Source organism: Limulus polyphemus, unplaced genomic scaffold, assembly GCF_000517525.1.
Source record: "Limulus polyphemus unplaced genomic scaffold, Limulus_polyphemus-2.1.2 Scaffold385, whole genome shotgun sequence".
Classification (NCBI taxonomy): domain Eukaryota; kingdom Metazoa; phylum Arthropoda; class Merostomata; order Xiphosura; family Limulidae; genus Limulus; species Limulus polyphemus.
In genome coordinates, this window is record NW_013665995.1 from 221,793 (window position 1) to 237,416 (window position 15,624).

A 15,624-nucleotide genomic window follows, 5' to 3' on the forward strand; every position below is an offset into this window, starting at 1 on the left:
GTGCGAAACGGCTGAATCCCACCACTGCATGCATCTTGAATATAGCCCTGCAGTGTAATTTCCATTTCAAAAGGTTCCATCATAAGACAGTTGTGTCACAAGCAAACCCCTTCTCCATGCTGCTTTCCATAATATGTCTAGTGTAGGAGAATGACAGTTTTCCAGAGCCCATTTCAACAGCTCATTTGCACACAAACCTAAAGGCATTGTATCTTATGACTTGATCAGTATGGCTTTGTATGGAACAGTATGAATACCCATTCAGTTCTCCAACTGTCTGAGCTATGCAGTGATTGAACAGATATATAGTGGAATCAACTTGTGTACTCATGATCGTGTTATTTTTCCAGACAGAGCTCCTTCTTGATTGTGTTGCATACTGTTTGCCTGAGTCATGAGAACAGCTTTTACCACTGAACTGTATGTTTATTGATTCTCGACAGTTACAAGATGCCTCACATTATTTATCATGGCTGGAATGCAACTTGTTTCTTTTTGGATGTTCCTGGTGACCCAAGTTAATTGATATTCCTTTGTTTTCCAATGCCATTAAGTACAAAGAACATCCTCATCATGGAAATTCTGAATTTTTGAGCTGAACACATTTTTATGATCTGAATGTATGAATATTTTGTGTCAGAAAGGGGTGTTACATGCCATTCCCAAAAGTGATCAGTTTTCAGTGGCTTCACACTATCCATGAAATGGCAAAAATGTGAAAATTTAGTTTAGATACATGTTTTCGTATTAGATGTGAATGTCATCCGATTTGCTTATTTACATATTCAAAATCATCTTTATTTAACATACTCATCTTTCTATGGTAAATATCAATTTACAATTTATTACAAAAATCTTAAGATTTGTAATAAACATATCACCCTTCAGGTAACTCAATTCAGGTTTTTGTAAGTAGAATTTATAACTGATATTAAAGTATGTTTCAATGTGTGTAGCCATTTATATTAGTGTAATATATATTACATTTATTTTATGTTTATCCTCTGAAAATTTCAAGTAGGATTCTTTTTTATATTGTATGATAAAACTAGAAGTTACTTTTATTAGAAGTTAACCACAAACATTATTTAGCTTATATTAAGCATGAGCTCAGTAATTCTTTTAGAGATTATCTTCTATGTAAAATTTTGACATTTAAAGTTATCAAATGGACTGACACTCTTACCATTATAATAAAGTGTCTAAGGTGGCTTGTCCGTGAACAGTAAGTTTTTTAAGCGATTTTATGAGGTACATTTTGTGTTCTTGTTTTTCATTTTAGTTTATTTTAAAAGATCTTTCTTGTTTACCATTGTTATTTCTAGCAAGGTTGGATTCATACATTTTATCAACTTTAATGATATTTTAATATGTTATACAAGGGCCCATTTCAGACTTTTGGAAGGAACTTTGCATAAATTTCGATATGATAGCCTGACATGACGTGTTTATATTCTTCTTTCTTCGTAATTCCTAAGATAGCAGCCACTAACTCTTGCCAATATGTATTTTAACCAGCATATATTTTCTGTGTTAATTATTTGTTAAATAGTTACAGAAAATGTTATATATTTATCACAACATGCATCACTTCATTTGGTTATACATGGAAGAATTTGCATTATTATATTTCATTGTCATACTGTATGACTCAATGGGCAGGAAAAATATAAGTGCATTTTTCTGGCTGTTTATAAGGAGTTAAGGAAAGGCAAGGAAAGTCATACATCCCACTGGAATCATTCATTATAAAATAATAATATGAAAGAGCTATTTATTTTCTAAACCAACTTAAATATCCTTTCATGTCTGTATTCAAGTAATTATCAAACTAACTTTCTAAAACTCAAACTTTTTATAAATAGAACCAATAATTCTTATTTTTGGTTTCTATCATTACTTGATATGCATTGAAAAAAAAAAACAACAGTTGCATTTAAACTGCCCATCACCCAAATTAATCTAAAGTTTTGTACTTTTCTCATCTCAACCACATGGTAATGCAATATCAGTTCTGATTAACCAACTACATGCTGCTTATGTGGCATTGGATGTGTTCTTATGACAGTAAGACATAAGTACCCTAAATCAGATGCAACAAGGAGCAAAACATTCCACTATCCTTGCCCCTGAGCAACAGCCCCATATTAAGTAGCAAAGTAATGTTGTCTCATAGAAGTTTAATAGAATATATACCTTCAAAATTTCAGATCAAGTGTTCCATGGAGTTTGCCACAAGTTGATGGCTCCATATGCACAACGATCCTATCAAGTATTAATTCCATGCACCACAGATGACCATTCAAATTCACATCTGCTTACTTATACCTGTTATGTTAAAGCACTGCTTTGGAGTATATTAATATTAGCACAAAGTGTTTAACATTACTTTTCACGGTTATTTATGACAAATAACATTTTCGTTCCATTTCATTTTTTTATCGTGCTTTATTCGGATAATTTTAGGCCCTTAATGACACCTATCCTTCAAAATGTTAATATATTAGCTTAATTGTTTATGTTTTACTTATTGAGTGTCTCATAACTGCACGTCCTTAGTGGATTGTACACGTTAGGTGAGGGACGATTTTGCCAAATGAAAAACAGAATACCTACTGAGTAATTATGTATATTAAACGATAGTGCTTAACATCGGAAGGTAAAGAATTAGAAACTTTTAACTAAAATTTTTACAAAAAAACAAAACGTTTCCAGTTTTTCTGTGAACATTTATAACCGGATTTTAAATTTTGTCAGGACCATAACAACGCAGTCAACCCCAACAATGGCTCCATCTACCGGTAGCCACCAGACACCTGTGAGTCCTTCCAGTCAGGAAATACTTGATCAGTTCATGAATGAAGGTGATTCTTCTCACTAGTTCACCTGCTTGCCAAGGATGATCAATGAATTTATAATATCATTCATAAATGTCACAATTACTTACAGCAGTATGTCACAGCGTAGCTGAATTTTGTCATTCTCAGTCCTTTGTGTTCAGTTGTCTTGTATCAGGTTATGTCATTATCAGTCACTTTTTAAGTTATTGCCATGAAAATTTGAATTATAGCGACTTTTCAGTGCCATAGATTTGTTTGCATGTTTTTGGTTTGAGAACATGTTTGAAAGTGAGAATGATTTTTAGACACGAACCTTTATCTTATTCTAATGTTGCTGTATGGGAGGTTACATAAACAACAACTTCCACGTGGTCAAGAGATAAATATGAACAAATTCATAACTTTTTATTGATTCCAAGTTTTATATCTTGGAAGAAAAACTAATGGAAATTGTAAAGCTTAAGACAGGTATGTTGCCAGGATGCATTATCCCTTCCCTCCATACCATAATGATGTACAAAACTTTCACGTGGTAATGATGAAGAATATAAAACTCTCACAGCCTGACCTCTACGCTGTGTAACAGTTATTTTTGTTTCATAAAAAATCACACTAATCTTAATGGAAAAAAAAAAAGACTTCGTTTTACATAACTTTACCTGCTTGTGGAAAGTTTAAGATTGCTGTCCTAATCTTTCATACTGTCTTCATCAGCACCATATTCTCTGTTTTCCTGTACAAATATTACTTGTAGTTTTCTTATTGACTAGTGTAGGAAATCTGGTCAAAATACCAAAGATTTTACAGTAGAAAACTTTATGCTTTACGAATCAACCTCACCTAGACTCTAAACAATCATGCTGATTTAAACCAAGTATTTTACAATTATCTTGATCTTTGGATACTTCTGGCATTATAAATTTTAAGACTTTGCAAAATATAGGACTTATATCAAAATCTGTGATGTTCGGTTAGATTGTACTATATATATATATATTTTTTTTGTTTTTGTTTTTTTGGTGAGGTTATTTTTGGGGAAAAATTTAAAGCATCCCTGTGATTAGACATAGGCCCATGTAAATGTAGAATCTTTCCTGTTAATATTTGGCTTCTGCTGTTTGAATGCAGATTTCGAAACAATAAAAGTTGTTTTTCTGTCCAGAGGCTCATTTTCTTTTCATCTAATTTTTCATTGAAATTAATTTATATCCGCTAGATGTCAGCTGATATCACTATGATCTATTTATTGCACAGGACATAAAACATATTTTGTGAATTTACATTTAAATAGATAAGCTGAAAAAAAGGGGGGGGGAGAGAAATGCCACGTAGATTAAACGAAAGCACTTTTAAGTTGAGCTAACTTTCTACTGTTATTGTTAGACCATAAGAAAGTGTGCTCTCAGATCCGTTCTTAAATTGTCACACGCCGGTAAAACTCGAGCTAGATTTAACCAAAATCTACCTAGTTCATTCTAAATTAGGTACGGCTAACGCAGATATCTCTCGAATAGCTTTGCGCAAAATTCAACAAAGAAACAAAAACAGCTCTTTCTTTTCGCAAATTACAAGCTGATATATACCCTCTTTTACATTTCGGCACAGAGGAAAATGTCTTTTCTTTTACTATGCCCAAACATCTACAAGACTTTTCAACCTATTGGTGAAAAAGATCGTAGTGACTCCACAGGAAACCTAAAGTTTGATAAAATTGTTTTAATTTCTAGATTTTAATCTTGAACCTTTAACATTTTAAAGGATTCAATAATCATAATAAAACAACTGAGGGGGGGGGGGGAGAATTTGTTTACCTCATATATGTTTAATAGATGGCGCCACAATCACTAGTTGTGTTTATTCTTTTAGACGTGCTCGTTTAATAAGAGTCGGCACGTTACAGTTATAATAACATCAAACAATTTAAAAGTATTGTTCAAAACGCTTAAACTTCTTTTGATGTGTAGATTGTTGTATTGTTTATAAGTATATGTTTCAAACAAGTTGGAAATGTTATTATGCTGTTAAACCATCAAAATTATGATGCTTGATATTACCAAAATAAGCGTACCCGGTGAGTCAGCAATAAGTTTACGGAATTACAACGCTAGAATCCGAGGCTCGATTTCCCACGGTGGTGAAAGGATACTCAACCAAATGCATAGCTTTGCGCTAAAACAAACTACAGCAAAATTTATGAAATATTCTGTATTGAGCTCGATCTAACTATTAAATATTTTGATATTCATTGTCATATTTCGAAGTGTACTTCAAATGTCTGACGAATATTTATTTATATACTTTTTGTTGTTGTTCTTGCTATTAAAATCTCAAAGTTTTATGCTGAGGCATGCACTGCAATATTTCTTCTAGTAAACACTGAATTTAGTAACTAGAAAAATATTTGTTTTATTTTTATATTAACATAACTAGATTAATAAGTTGAAAATGTTTTTCTTTAAAAGCTTTTCAAAGAAATAAGTAGTTTTTGAGCTAGTCTAAAAAGGTTACTTGTACGATCCTTTGAAAATTTCTCCTCCGGTGGGTCAGCGATACGTTTACGTATTTACAACAATAAAATCCGAGGTTTGATTCCCCGCGTTGGACAGAACGCATATAGACAGTATAGAGCTTTGCGTTAAAACAAACAAATTCTGAAATTTTTCTTTTAGTAAAATCAAGCATCGTAATACTGCTGATATAAAAGTTAATTATACTGTACATCGTAATAACAAATACTAGTCAAAAATATTTTTCGTTCTTATACAATCTTATGAAAAACAATAAAAACGACCCCCCCCCCCCGGTAGTTCAGATGTTAGTTAGTGGGTTTATGACGCTAAAACTTGAGTTTCGATATCCACGGTGAGCAGTGCTGAGATAGCCTATCGTGTAGCTTTATGTTTTACAACAAACACATAACGATGTGTTTTGAAATAAATGAAGTATTACAATTATTTTGAGTGTTCACATTTTTGTGTGTATATTTCGTACCACGATTGATATTGAAGTTTCAATGTGAGCGAAGTTGAGTCTGGCCAAAGAAAGAGTGTAAGTTTTTAGAAGTTACTCTGTTTTACTAATTTTTGATACTCATTTCTGGAAGAAGCAACATATTACATATTCAGCTACACTTTTGCTTTATAATGAACATGAGATTGGCAGATACTGTATTTACAGAAGCCTAAAATGTGCGTTGGTAAATTTATTCGCTATCATGTTTTTAGCATGAAAAGATATAAAATAACTAAATAATTCGTATAAGGCATTGGACTAGAGCAAACGTGAAAGAATCAGGACTATTTAGGCTTGAAAATGTTTTTAGAGAGCCACCCTTTTGGTCGTTCTTGGTTCCCTGAATTCGATATAGGATGTGGGCTAAGAGGATTTACGTTAGAGGAATGTCCTTTGGAAGCATCCACCTGCAGAGCTTCAGAGGGTAAAATACCAGCTTGGGTTTCCAAGGTTACCGTTAAACTTTGCCGACACAAAGCACTAATAGCAGACTGGTCTTTTTTCTTCTTTGGCTTGCGTATTTTTGTATTGGCTGTACTTTTTGGAATAGAAGCTGCATCCTCCAGACTGGCTGAAGAATCAGTGGCAGCAATAGTGCAGACACTTCTTCTTTTATCAGAAGCTTGACCGGAATCTTCTGTTGTCTCTTGATTGCTCGTTTTTGATTCTTGACATTTTTCTTCTGATTTAAATAATATTTCACTCATAGAATCAATCGACTTCATTGAGCTTACAGAGTGACTGTCATCTCCAGTACAGGGCATGGACTCCCATCTATTGGACCTATTACCATTTTCATCTTTCCTACTTTCCTCTCCTTGATCAAGTGATGGCGACACATCTTTATCTTTAGATTTTCCGTGCATCATATCGGCTTTTAAAGACATGACACTAGTTTGGGTTATAAAATCTTCTTTGGCCTTCAGTAGAGCTGCTGCTCTTGCTCGAGATGCAGGACTCAAAGACGGAATAAATTGTACCGTTTCGCTTATAGTACGATTATATTCGGGGTCTAAGCTAAAATGTTTTATTTCATTAAGCTGTTTTGGTTGGGTAACTTCAGACATCTGAGGCCAGCAATGCATTTCACCATCGCCACGGGGTGATGGAGGTTGGACAACATGTTGACTGTCTTTGACCTTACGGTTGTACTTTTCAATTAAGTTTTTGACACTTGGAGAACCCTCTTGGGAAACGTGGGTCAAAACAGTTCTACTCTTGGAGTCTGAAAGATATCCTTCTGGTTCATTCGTAGGTTTTTCACGAGATGTTTCTTTCTTTAGTTTCCGGGGACTTCTTGATCGTATTACTGGGCTTTCACCTCGAAGAAAAGGAGCAGCTCGAAGTATCATTTCTTCTTCATCCGGATCTGACTGAGATTCTTTTGATTTCCCAAGTTCTGGAACAAGACCTTCTGTTGTTTCCTCGGAAACATCATTATTCACCATCTTTTGCGAAGTTGACATACCATCTACGTTTGTATTAGTTTTACCGGAAAGATCAGTTGGCTTTGTAATACCTGTTGTAATATTACAAGTAGAATTGTCATGATCTGTGTTTAAGCTTGGAAAAAAAATGTCTAAATTTTTTATTTCGTCGCTAAATTGTTCTTTTTGTAGTGATTCCTTTCTTGTTCCTGGTGTTTTTTGATAATGATCAAGTTTCAAATCTACAGCTCTTGTTGAAGACAGGACGTTGGAGCCAACGTCTCTGTCTTTGAGTGGCGTAATAAAATCTTTGGGTTTTGAATATTCAATTTTTTTACACGTTTCATCAAGAGATTTGTTGCTTGGTCCAGATATGTGGGGATTATTTTCTATAAAGGAATTGTCAGAGTACAGAGTAGGCGAGTTTGACCTCCATTGTTTTTCTGGGACTTTTAAAGCGAGAGTTAGCTGTTCGCCATCTTTATATTCCGGTGCGCTATATACATCCTGTCCTGAGAGAGACTGTTGACCGTCGGAATTCCGCCTCACCGACAGCTTTGGACTCATAACCTGAGTTGGAAATTCATGTGCGTGAGTGGAAGATGGAGACTCATAAGGCTCATTAACTTTGTCTTGTATGTCTGCAATGGGCTGATCACAAACCTAGAAAACAGAAATATAGTTTAGCTCTCTGTTTTAGGACTCTAATAAAATGAATTTGAACAAAGCAACGTAAAATAGTTATGTTCGTACAGAATAATTTCTTTAGAATCCCAATAAAAAACAATTTGATCAAGTTTTCTTCTTGTTCTCTGCATTTTTTATTCAAAGTGAGTTTTAACTGATCTATCAAGTATAACATGGTACTTGTGTCGTTCTTTTGCAAAAGTAAGTATTTTTATTCATGAAATTATACCATAACACATTCGCAATGATTTATATATAAGAAACATTATATATATATATAAATTTTATAAACTGTATTTCATGTCTTTTTAGAAGACAACCTATTAATGCCAACACTTCTAATTCTTTACAATTTAGGAATATTATACAGGCTTACAAGCTATTTTATCTTATCACGAATATTTAGAAATTTTATGGAGCTGGAGCATTTTGACTACCCTTTTGGAAGCGTTACTTGGAATATTTTTACATTTTGTCAACTTTCAAAGCTTAAAATCATACAGCACATCACAATTTATTACCGTTACCCAAATATTACCCTTTGTTTTCAAAAGAACAATGTATTATAATTACATTAAATTCAAGGCGATCATTAATCATATTTTAAATTAACCTTCCACCATTGATACTTAAAGATTTAAATACTTGGTGTGGTATTTTTTCACGCGCTCATTCATTTCGAGAGAACGTTAAATGTTTGTCCAGAGTATTCTTTATTTAAGCACTCAGGTTGTTTATTATTTTTAACCAAACAATTACATACACAATAGCTCATACAGAGTGCTCTTACTATGACCATCCATAAACTTCAGCTACATCATATAATCTAGTTTTTATAAAACTGGAATAGGAAACTGAGTTTTAGATAGCCTCAAAACACTATGCAAACGGGGTAAATTATAAGTGTGAGTGTCAAAATAAAATAAACTACATTAATTCATTTTCTCATTTGGAAACAAATATATCTTATGTTATCAAACCAACTGGATTTATGAAAGTTGTAGTCATGATATAAGGTGGGCTAGTATGTCTCTAATTTGGTAAATTTTGATATAATTCTTGGAACAAACCACAGAATGTTATTTGGCTTTTGATTCAGAAGCTAAACCCTTGACAATTATGACCCTTATTTAGATCCAATTTTATTCGTGAAAGTACTTATTACAGAGTATGTTTATGTTTCTCTCTTAACTCTGAGTTCGTGAAGAAAGGGTTGAAATGCGGTTGGTTCACAAACAATTTTTATTAACAAATAAACACAGTTAAGTTCACAAGACAAAACAAGGGCGAGTGTTTGTGATGGGTGTATTGAACTGATAAGAGAGGCTTGGAGAAATATTTAATATATTTCTCTTATCAGTTCACTGTGGTCTCCTTGTAAATTATTCTAAAACAAAAGTGAAAATGTAAAATATAAAGAATCCTAACAAGTTCAGCAAAATCCAAGTGCTTAAAACCACAAAATCTAGGTTAGCAAAAGTTAACTTTTAATAAAATGTAAATTTACCAAAGTTAAATGGTTCATAAAAGCTAAAAGTTACTCTTACAGATGCAAACCTGGCTTTATTTACAAGACACATTAACATCTACAAAGCCAGGTTTCCACACGACACCATCTTACACACATGACCATTGTTCACTATGATCTATGTGTAAGGAAGTGTTAGCCACAGGCCATTATCCAATTTATCGATAGAAAAGACAATTATATATCTCAAAATTTCATGAACTATCTTTCCTGCAAGAAAATATGGCTAACTGTCAATTAGAGAACTATGTCCCAAACAGAACTAGAACCAGAAAAAAATTAGATGTTTACTTGTCAAACTGAACTGAAAGAAAATAGAGATTTTGAAATATTTACATATTAAATTAGGGGTGGGGAACTAATGCAGGGCACAAATGCAATATTTTCTACCAAGGGAATATGGAACGCTTGTGCAATTACTTTGACCTGTAGTTTATCATCATCTAATGTGCTAGTGAACGTTAATAGCATTTAACAAGAACAAAAGTGCTTTAAGGTATTTTAAAAATTATTTAACAATAGTTTGAGTTTAGTTTAGAGGATGGAACAGCCGAGATGGACCAATAGGTCCCACGTTGTCCCAAAACGTTATGTTATGTCCCTTGCTGTCTTTGAAACTATTTCCTCTGCATCCCAAGCTTTTGCAAAATATAAAATTATGAGGCTGATTTTAGTCCACATCTTTGCATATTTTCTACAGACCATCCACTGCATCTAAACATTGGCTTTGAAGAATGTGTTTATCAGATCAAAGCCACAAAGGACCAGTGTACTTGAAATGTATTTGGTGGAAGGAGATCGACGTGATTTAAATTTCTGTGATTTTTCTTTTTCACAAAAACAGTCATTCACTTTCAGGTGTCGCTGAAAGCTTGTGAACCTTCTTTGGCTCCCTCCTCTTGTTTATTACCTTGTGAAAAGTACCAGGAAATATACTCAGTTTCACTGCAATGGGCTTGTAGGATAGAGAATCCTCTTTTATATCCAAAACTTTCACTTTGTGGATAAGGGCATTGGGATGTGATTTTAGAGCCCAGTACAATTTTGAATCCTCTACTATGTGAACTCTTCAAGTCCCTTGGAGAACATTAAGGGCTGTCTTTAAAATGTTGTGTTCTTTGGTTCTACGTTGTTCAACAATCTCACTATATCCATATCCTATCCAAATTGATTTGACACAGTCCTACAGCCAACAAGTCTATTCTTGGTGGTATTGCACTGTTGAAATGTTTGGAATTCACCATAAACCATGGTGCTAAACATGTTTGTGGAATAACATATGCAGGTATTTTTTTATTGAAGGGTAATTAATCCTTTGTTTGAGTTACATATCTAAATAAGTCCAATAAGCATTATATGCATATATATATATATATTAATGGAATTCTACCAACCCATATAACAGGCAATAGTAATTCATTGAAAGGTTCTTCATGTATTTGGCACAGTTGAAAAGAAACATTTACTCGCCAAATCATAAAGTGACATAAATGTTGCAACATGGAACAGTAATGAGACAGCATCTTTATGCTCTTGAAAATACGATGGATGCAATTTAAGAAAAATATACTGAAATATTTAGGAATCTGAATTCGAATGTATATTTAGTGTCAACGTGTTCAAAACTTTAAGTAAGATTAAAATTACTGATGACAGCTCTAAAAGTTTTGTGCATTTAAGTTTATATTCAACCTCAAAAGTTTTAAAATTATAATAAATTTAAAATTGCTCCAAAAACATTTTTATTCAACTAAAAAAGGGTGATACCAGATGTATGGAGCTTTGATGATGATGATGATATATCAAAGCATGAACTTTTATTACCATACTTCTAACTGAATTTTTCTTACAGGAGCTAGTAATGGCAATGTGTGGCATGCAGGCTTAGCGTGCATTTACTACCTTCTTGTTTTACTACAGATTTTTTCAAAATTTGATAGTTATTTTTGATATTCGCAGTTTTCACATAACTTGCTCAGGAAAGCTGCTAGGTTGCTTTCGTTCTAGCTACCTTTGTTTCTTTGTCAATTCTTTGAGATAACACCTCGTCTGCCTATGGGAGGTGTGGCTGTCAGCAGCGATGTCCTCCAATGGTAGGTCAGGTGATGTCATGATCAGTCACATGGACAGTGCTTGTCATTTTGGGTAAGTCTAATGTTATTGCTTCACTGAGTAATGTAAGGTTTAGTCAATTTGTAGAGAAAATAGCTTATGATCCAGTGAAAGTGAACATTCATCGTCCATAAGCAAGAACACTTGCTGTGTTTGTTCATACTAAATATTGTTCATTGTATATTTGTACAATTGTGCCCAGTTTCTTCATTTCCTTCTCACGAATTCAGCTACTCAGATAATTCAGAATTACTTCATGATAAATATCTTGTTAGATTTACTGTTAATCTGCAGACATATCTTGTCAGAACTCCTGTTAATTTGCGAACATATATTGTGGGATCTCCTACTAACCTACCAACATCTTTTGCCGGATCTCCCGTTAATCTGTGAACATAGCTTGTCGCTCTAGAGAGTCTCCCAGTGGGTATGTGGTAGGATTACGGACTTATTACACTGAACTTCGAGGTTCGATTCCCTGTGGTGGACAAAGAACAAGTAGCTCAATACGTAGCTTTGCGCTGAAACAAAAACACGCATAAACGCAGCTCTGAAGAAATCACTTCGACTTGAAAAAGACCACAAATGTGCAATACATAAGGAAAAGTCTAATAAGTTTCATGTCAGCTAGGTGCGTATACATTTCTTCTTACATTACGTGTGTATTAATATGTATAAATTTGCTATTACTTTATGGAGCTTCTAAGCTTTGACGATATATATTTTATTTTACATAAGTAAATTCTCTCATCCTACTACTCTGTTTGAAAATAAAAAGAGACAATTCTAGAAAACTACTACTTATAGTTCAGTAAGCGCCAGCGTGTCTTGTTAAGATGCTTTTCTACATCCTTCGTGTTATTTACAACCTATAGCGGCTGTCACAGCCGTTTCAACAGCTGCTGTCTGAATTCTTCTATAGCTTTATGATACAGATGTTTTTCTTTGCTGAAAAAATTAAGAACGAAAAGCCGTTTCTGCATATGAAAACAATATATATACATTTACCTCTATAACTCTTTAAGTAATATGGGTTTGCTTAAGGTTCATGATAATGAACACAAATTAAGATATAGATCAGGTCTTATATTAAGTTCGTTTCGCCGAAGGCTTAAGATGCACACAAGATACTTAAGTGTAAATGATTCGTTGTGGACTCCCTCTTTTTTTTTTAATTGCCTCAAAAGCTGTTTTAAGTTACTGGTTTAGGATTAATGAGCTATATTAACATACCATTTCAAGCATAGTAATATAATGAGACAAAGAGAACAAACAAAACTGAAACCATTAGAATATTTGAAATGAGATGAACCTTAATTGTTATGTACGGAGATGTTTCAACTTAGAAATGCCGTTAACATTTTTGACCATCAGAACCTTTCAAGCTAGAAACATTTGTTACAAATCAGTTTATTTGAACGTCCCGTTTATTTTATATTTTTACCTGATATATTTTTTGTGGCTGTTCTGGTGAACTGGAGCCATTACTACTGCACACAGAAACGTCTGAAATAAAATCAAAGACATATTTAGTGATACAAAAATATATAATGAAATGTTTATTTTTACACCAAAGGTAGAACTAATCCTTAATAATCCGGCTTTAGAGAGTCTCCAGTATTTGGTTCCATAAGAACACACAGCGGTATGTCTGCGAATTACAACGCTAGAAACCGGGTTTCGATACCTGTGGTGGGCAGAGTACAGATAGCCCATTGTGTAGCTTTGTTCTTAACTTCAAACAAACCATAAGAACAACGCTCAGATTAAATGCGTTCAGTCTGATCTTTCGCTTTGAAAAATACGGCTTTTCTAAGTAGTTATACGGGTATGAAAAACGTATGGCTAGTTGCAAATTCACCAGGTGTGTTTGTGAATGGGTAGCCACTTATTATCATATTAACGTGTTTAAATACTTATATAGCCATGATTTCTAAATGATGAAAACTCACCATCTGATTCTTAATTTTTCTTGGGGCAACCATTGACCTTAGTTGATTTTTTATCTATGTAGTTTTCTAATAATTTTGTTATTCAACAGTATAGGACGTACAGTTTGTTTGTTGTTAAGCCCAAAACTGTATACTGGGCTTTCCGAGCTGTGCCCACCACGGGTAGTGGAACAAGGTGTTTAGCGTTATAAATCTTCAGTCTTGCCGCTGAGTCACTAAGATGGGGGAGCAGGACGTACATGATAATTTTAACACATTGTACGATGAAGCTTTATAATCAAATCCTAAAGTATACATACATGTGAGTTATAGTTTCATGTGGGTGGATTTCGAAATCTGTAGACCTACATGTGTGTTATATTTTACGTTACGGGTCTAATTACATTGCTGTACATCCAAATTATCTTCATTGCATAATATAATATTCATAAGCTCTTTGCTAAGGACACTTACTGAGTTTTCTTCAATAAGCCTCACTATCTAGGATCACACTACATTTTTACATGGTTACAGCATGAATCGTGCTTCAAAGCAACTACTAAAATAAACTGTCTTCTCATAACATACAATCGTCGGTTGCCAATAAGCAGACATATTTCTTGTAATGATACGTGCACAATTCTGCCTGTAAGCAAACAGAATAATTCTATAGGTTTTCTTTCAGTGATACACGCGCGACATGCCTTTAAACAAAACGAACAACACAGTATTTTTTTAATAACGCAAGTATAATCTGCCCCTAAGCAAACTCTAAGCAATCCTACACTTTTTTATCTTACACGTGTATCTATAACAGTAGATATGAAAAGAAAAAGAAAAAAACGAGTGTGTGTAACACTATTTTATACAACCATATAAGCAAACATATAAGAAATACGAAAAGTTTGGTCAATTTAATTGGTATTTGCAGAAATGTTGTGTTCGCATTCATATAAAGTTTATAGATAGCATTTTATGCAATGAAGATAATTTTGGATGTAATGCACTATAATTAGGTGTATAACGTAAAGCATAAAATAGATTCCGAAATCCACCGAAATAAAACTGTAGTTCATATTTGTGTATACTTTAGTATTTGATTATTAAGCTTCATCATACAATGAGAAAAAAGTTTTCGTCTGTACGTCCTCATTCCCCCCCCCCCTTTCCATTGGCTCAGCGGCAAGTCCGAAGGCTTATAACACTAAATAGCTCATTGTGTAGCTTTGTGTTTAACGAAAAGCCAATAAAAAGTAACATTCCATATAGTGTTAAAAATAACTCTAGCCTTATAACTATAGAAAATGGATTATCACTGATGTCAATAGATTAAATGAAAGAGCTCTAGGTGCACTCAGTGAAACATTTTTAATATAACCAGATGTAGACTTAGTGATAAAATCGGTCACGGTTTTATAAATAATTTTTTCAGAAGATTTAAGGTTCTTTCTCTGAAATTTGTTGTAATGGGTCATCAATGTGTGATAATAAGCTTATAATATATCATAGATGTAAACACCAAGCTAAAACAGGTACTTCATATGTAGTTTATTCAATGGCATTGATCTGATTTTGACCTGTTAAAATGTGTTAGCCATTCAGCTTGGATAATTTGTTATTAACGATGCTGAAAATTAAAGTAACAGAAGTATTACTTTTAGGTTCCAGAAGTGTTCATCTAGTAATTACAGTCATCTTTAAGATTTAGCGAAAAGTGTTGGACACAGGAAACTTATTAATTTATAAACACTGTTAACAGATTTTTTCCTAAGTTATAATAATAACAATACAATTATTTGAATAATTGTTAAAAACAAAGATACAGTCTGGATGATTACTGAAGATTGTTTAATGCTTTATTTATTATTTATATATTCATTTTTGGCTTTCACTCAATCCCTTTAGAAGCTTTTATTTGATAATAATGAAAATAATATATTATTCTGTCTCTGAATTCTCCCTATCGACAAAGTAAATTTCAGATTTCAATATAATTCATCTGCCACACGAAGTGAGACATAACCACTTCACGTTAAAATAGTTTTTGATGGTGATTTCAAAATATAAAGATCTAAGAAAAATCTTTC

General features: G+C 33.3%; 2 protein-coding genes across 11 annotated transcripts in view; one reads left to right on the forward strand and one right to left on the reverse strand.

Moving 5' to 3' along the window:
- LOC106457879 overlaps window positions 1–3,999 on the forward strand; it is a 209,608-nt gene extending 205,609 nt beyond the window's left edge. For all 8 annotated transcript variants that reach the window (XM_022383936.1, XM_022383937.1, XM_022383940.1 and 5 more), the window contains one exon: window positions 2,758–3,999. In XM_022383936.1, the coding sequence (XP_022239644.1) occupies window positions 2,758–2,881 (124 nt within the window). In that variant the 3' untranslated portion in view covers window positions 2,882–3,999. The remainder of the gene's footprint in view (window positions 1–2,757) is intronic.
- The window catches only part of LOC106457881, a 72,220-nt gene continuing 60,428 nt past the window's right edge, over window positions 3,833–15,624 (reverse strand). For all 3 annotated transcript variants that reach the window (XM_022383942.1, XM_022383943.1, XM_022383941.1), the window contains 2 exons: window positions 13,051–13,112; window positions 3,833–7,942 (listed from right to left, as the gene is read on the reverse strand). In XM_022383942.1, the coding sequence (XP_022239650.1) occupies window positions 6,137–7,942; window positions 13,051–13,112 (1,868 nt within the window). In that variant the 3' untranslated portion in view covers window positions 3,833–6,136. The remainder of the gene's footprint in view (window positions 7,943–13,050; window positions 13,113–15,624) is intronic.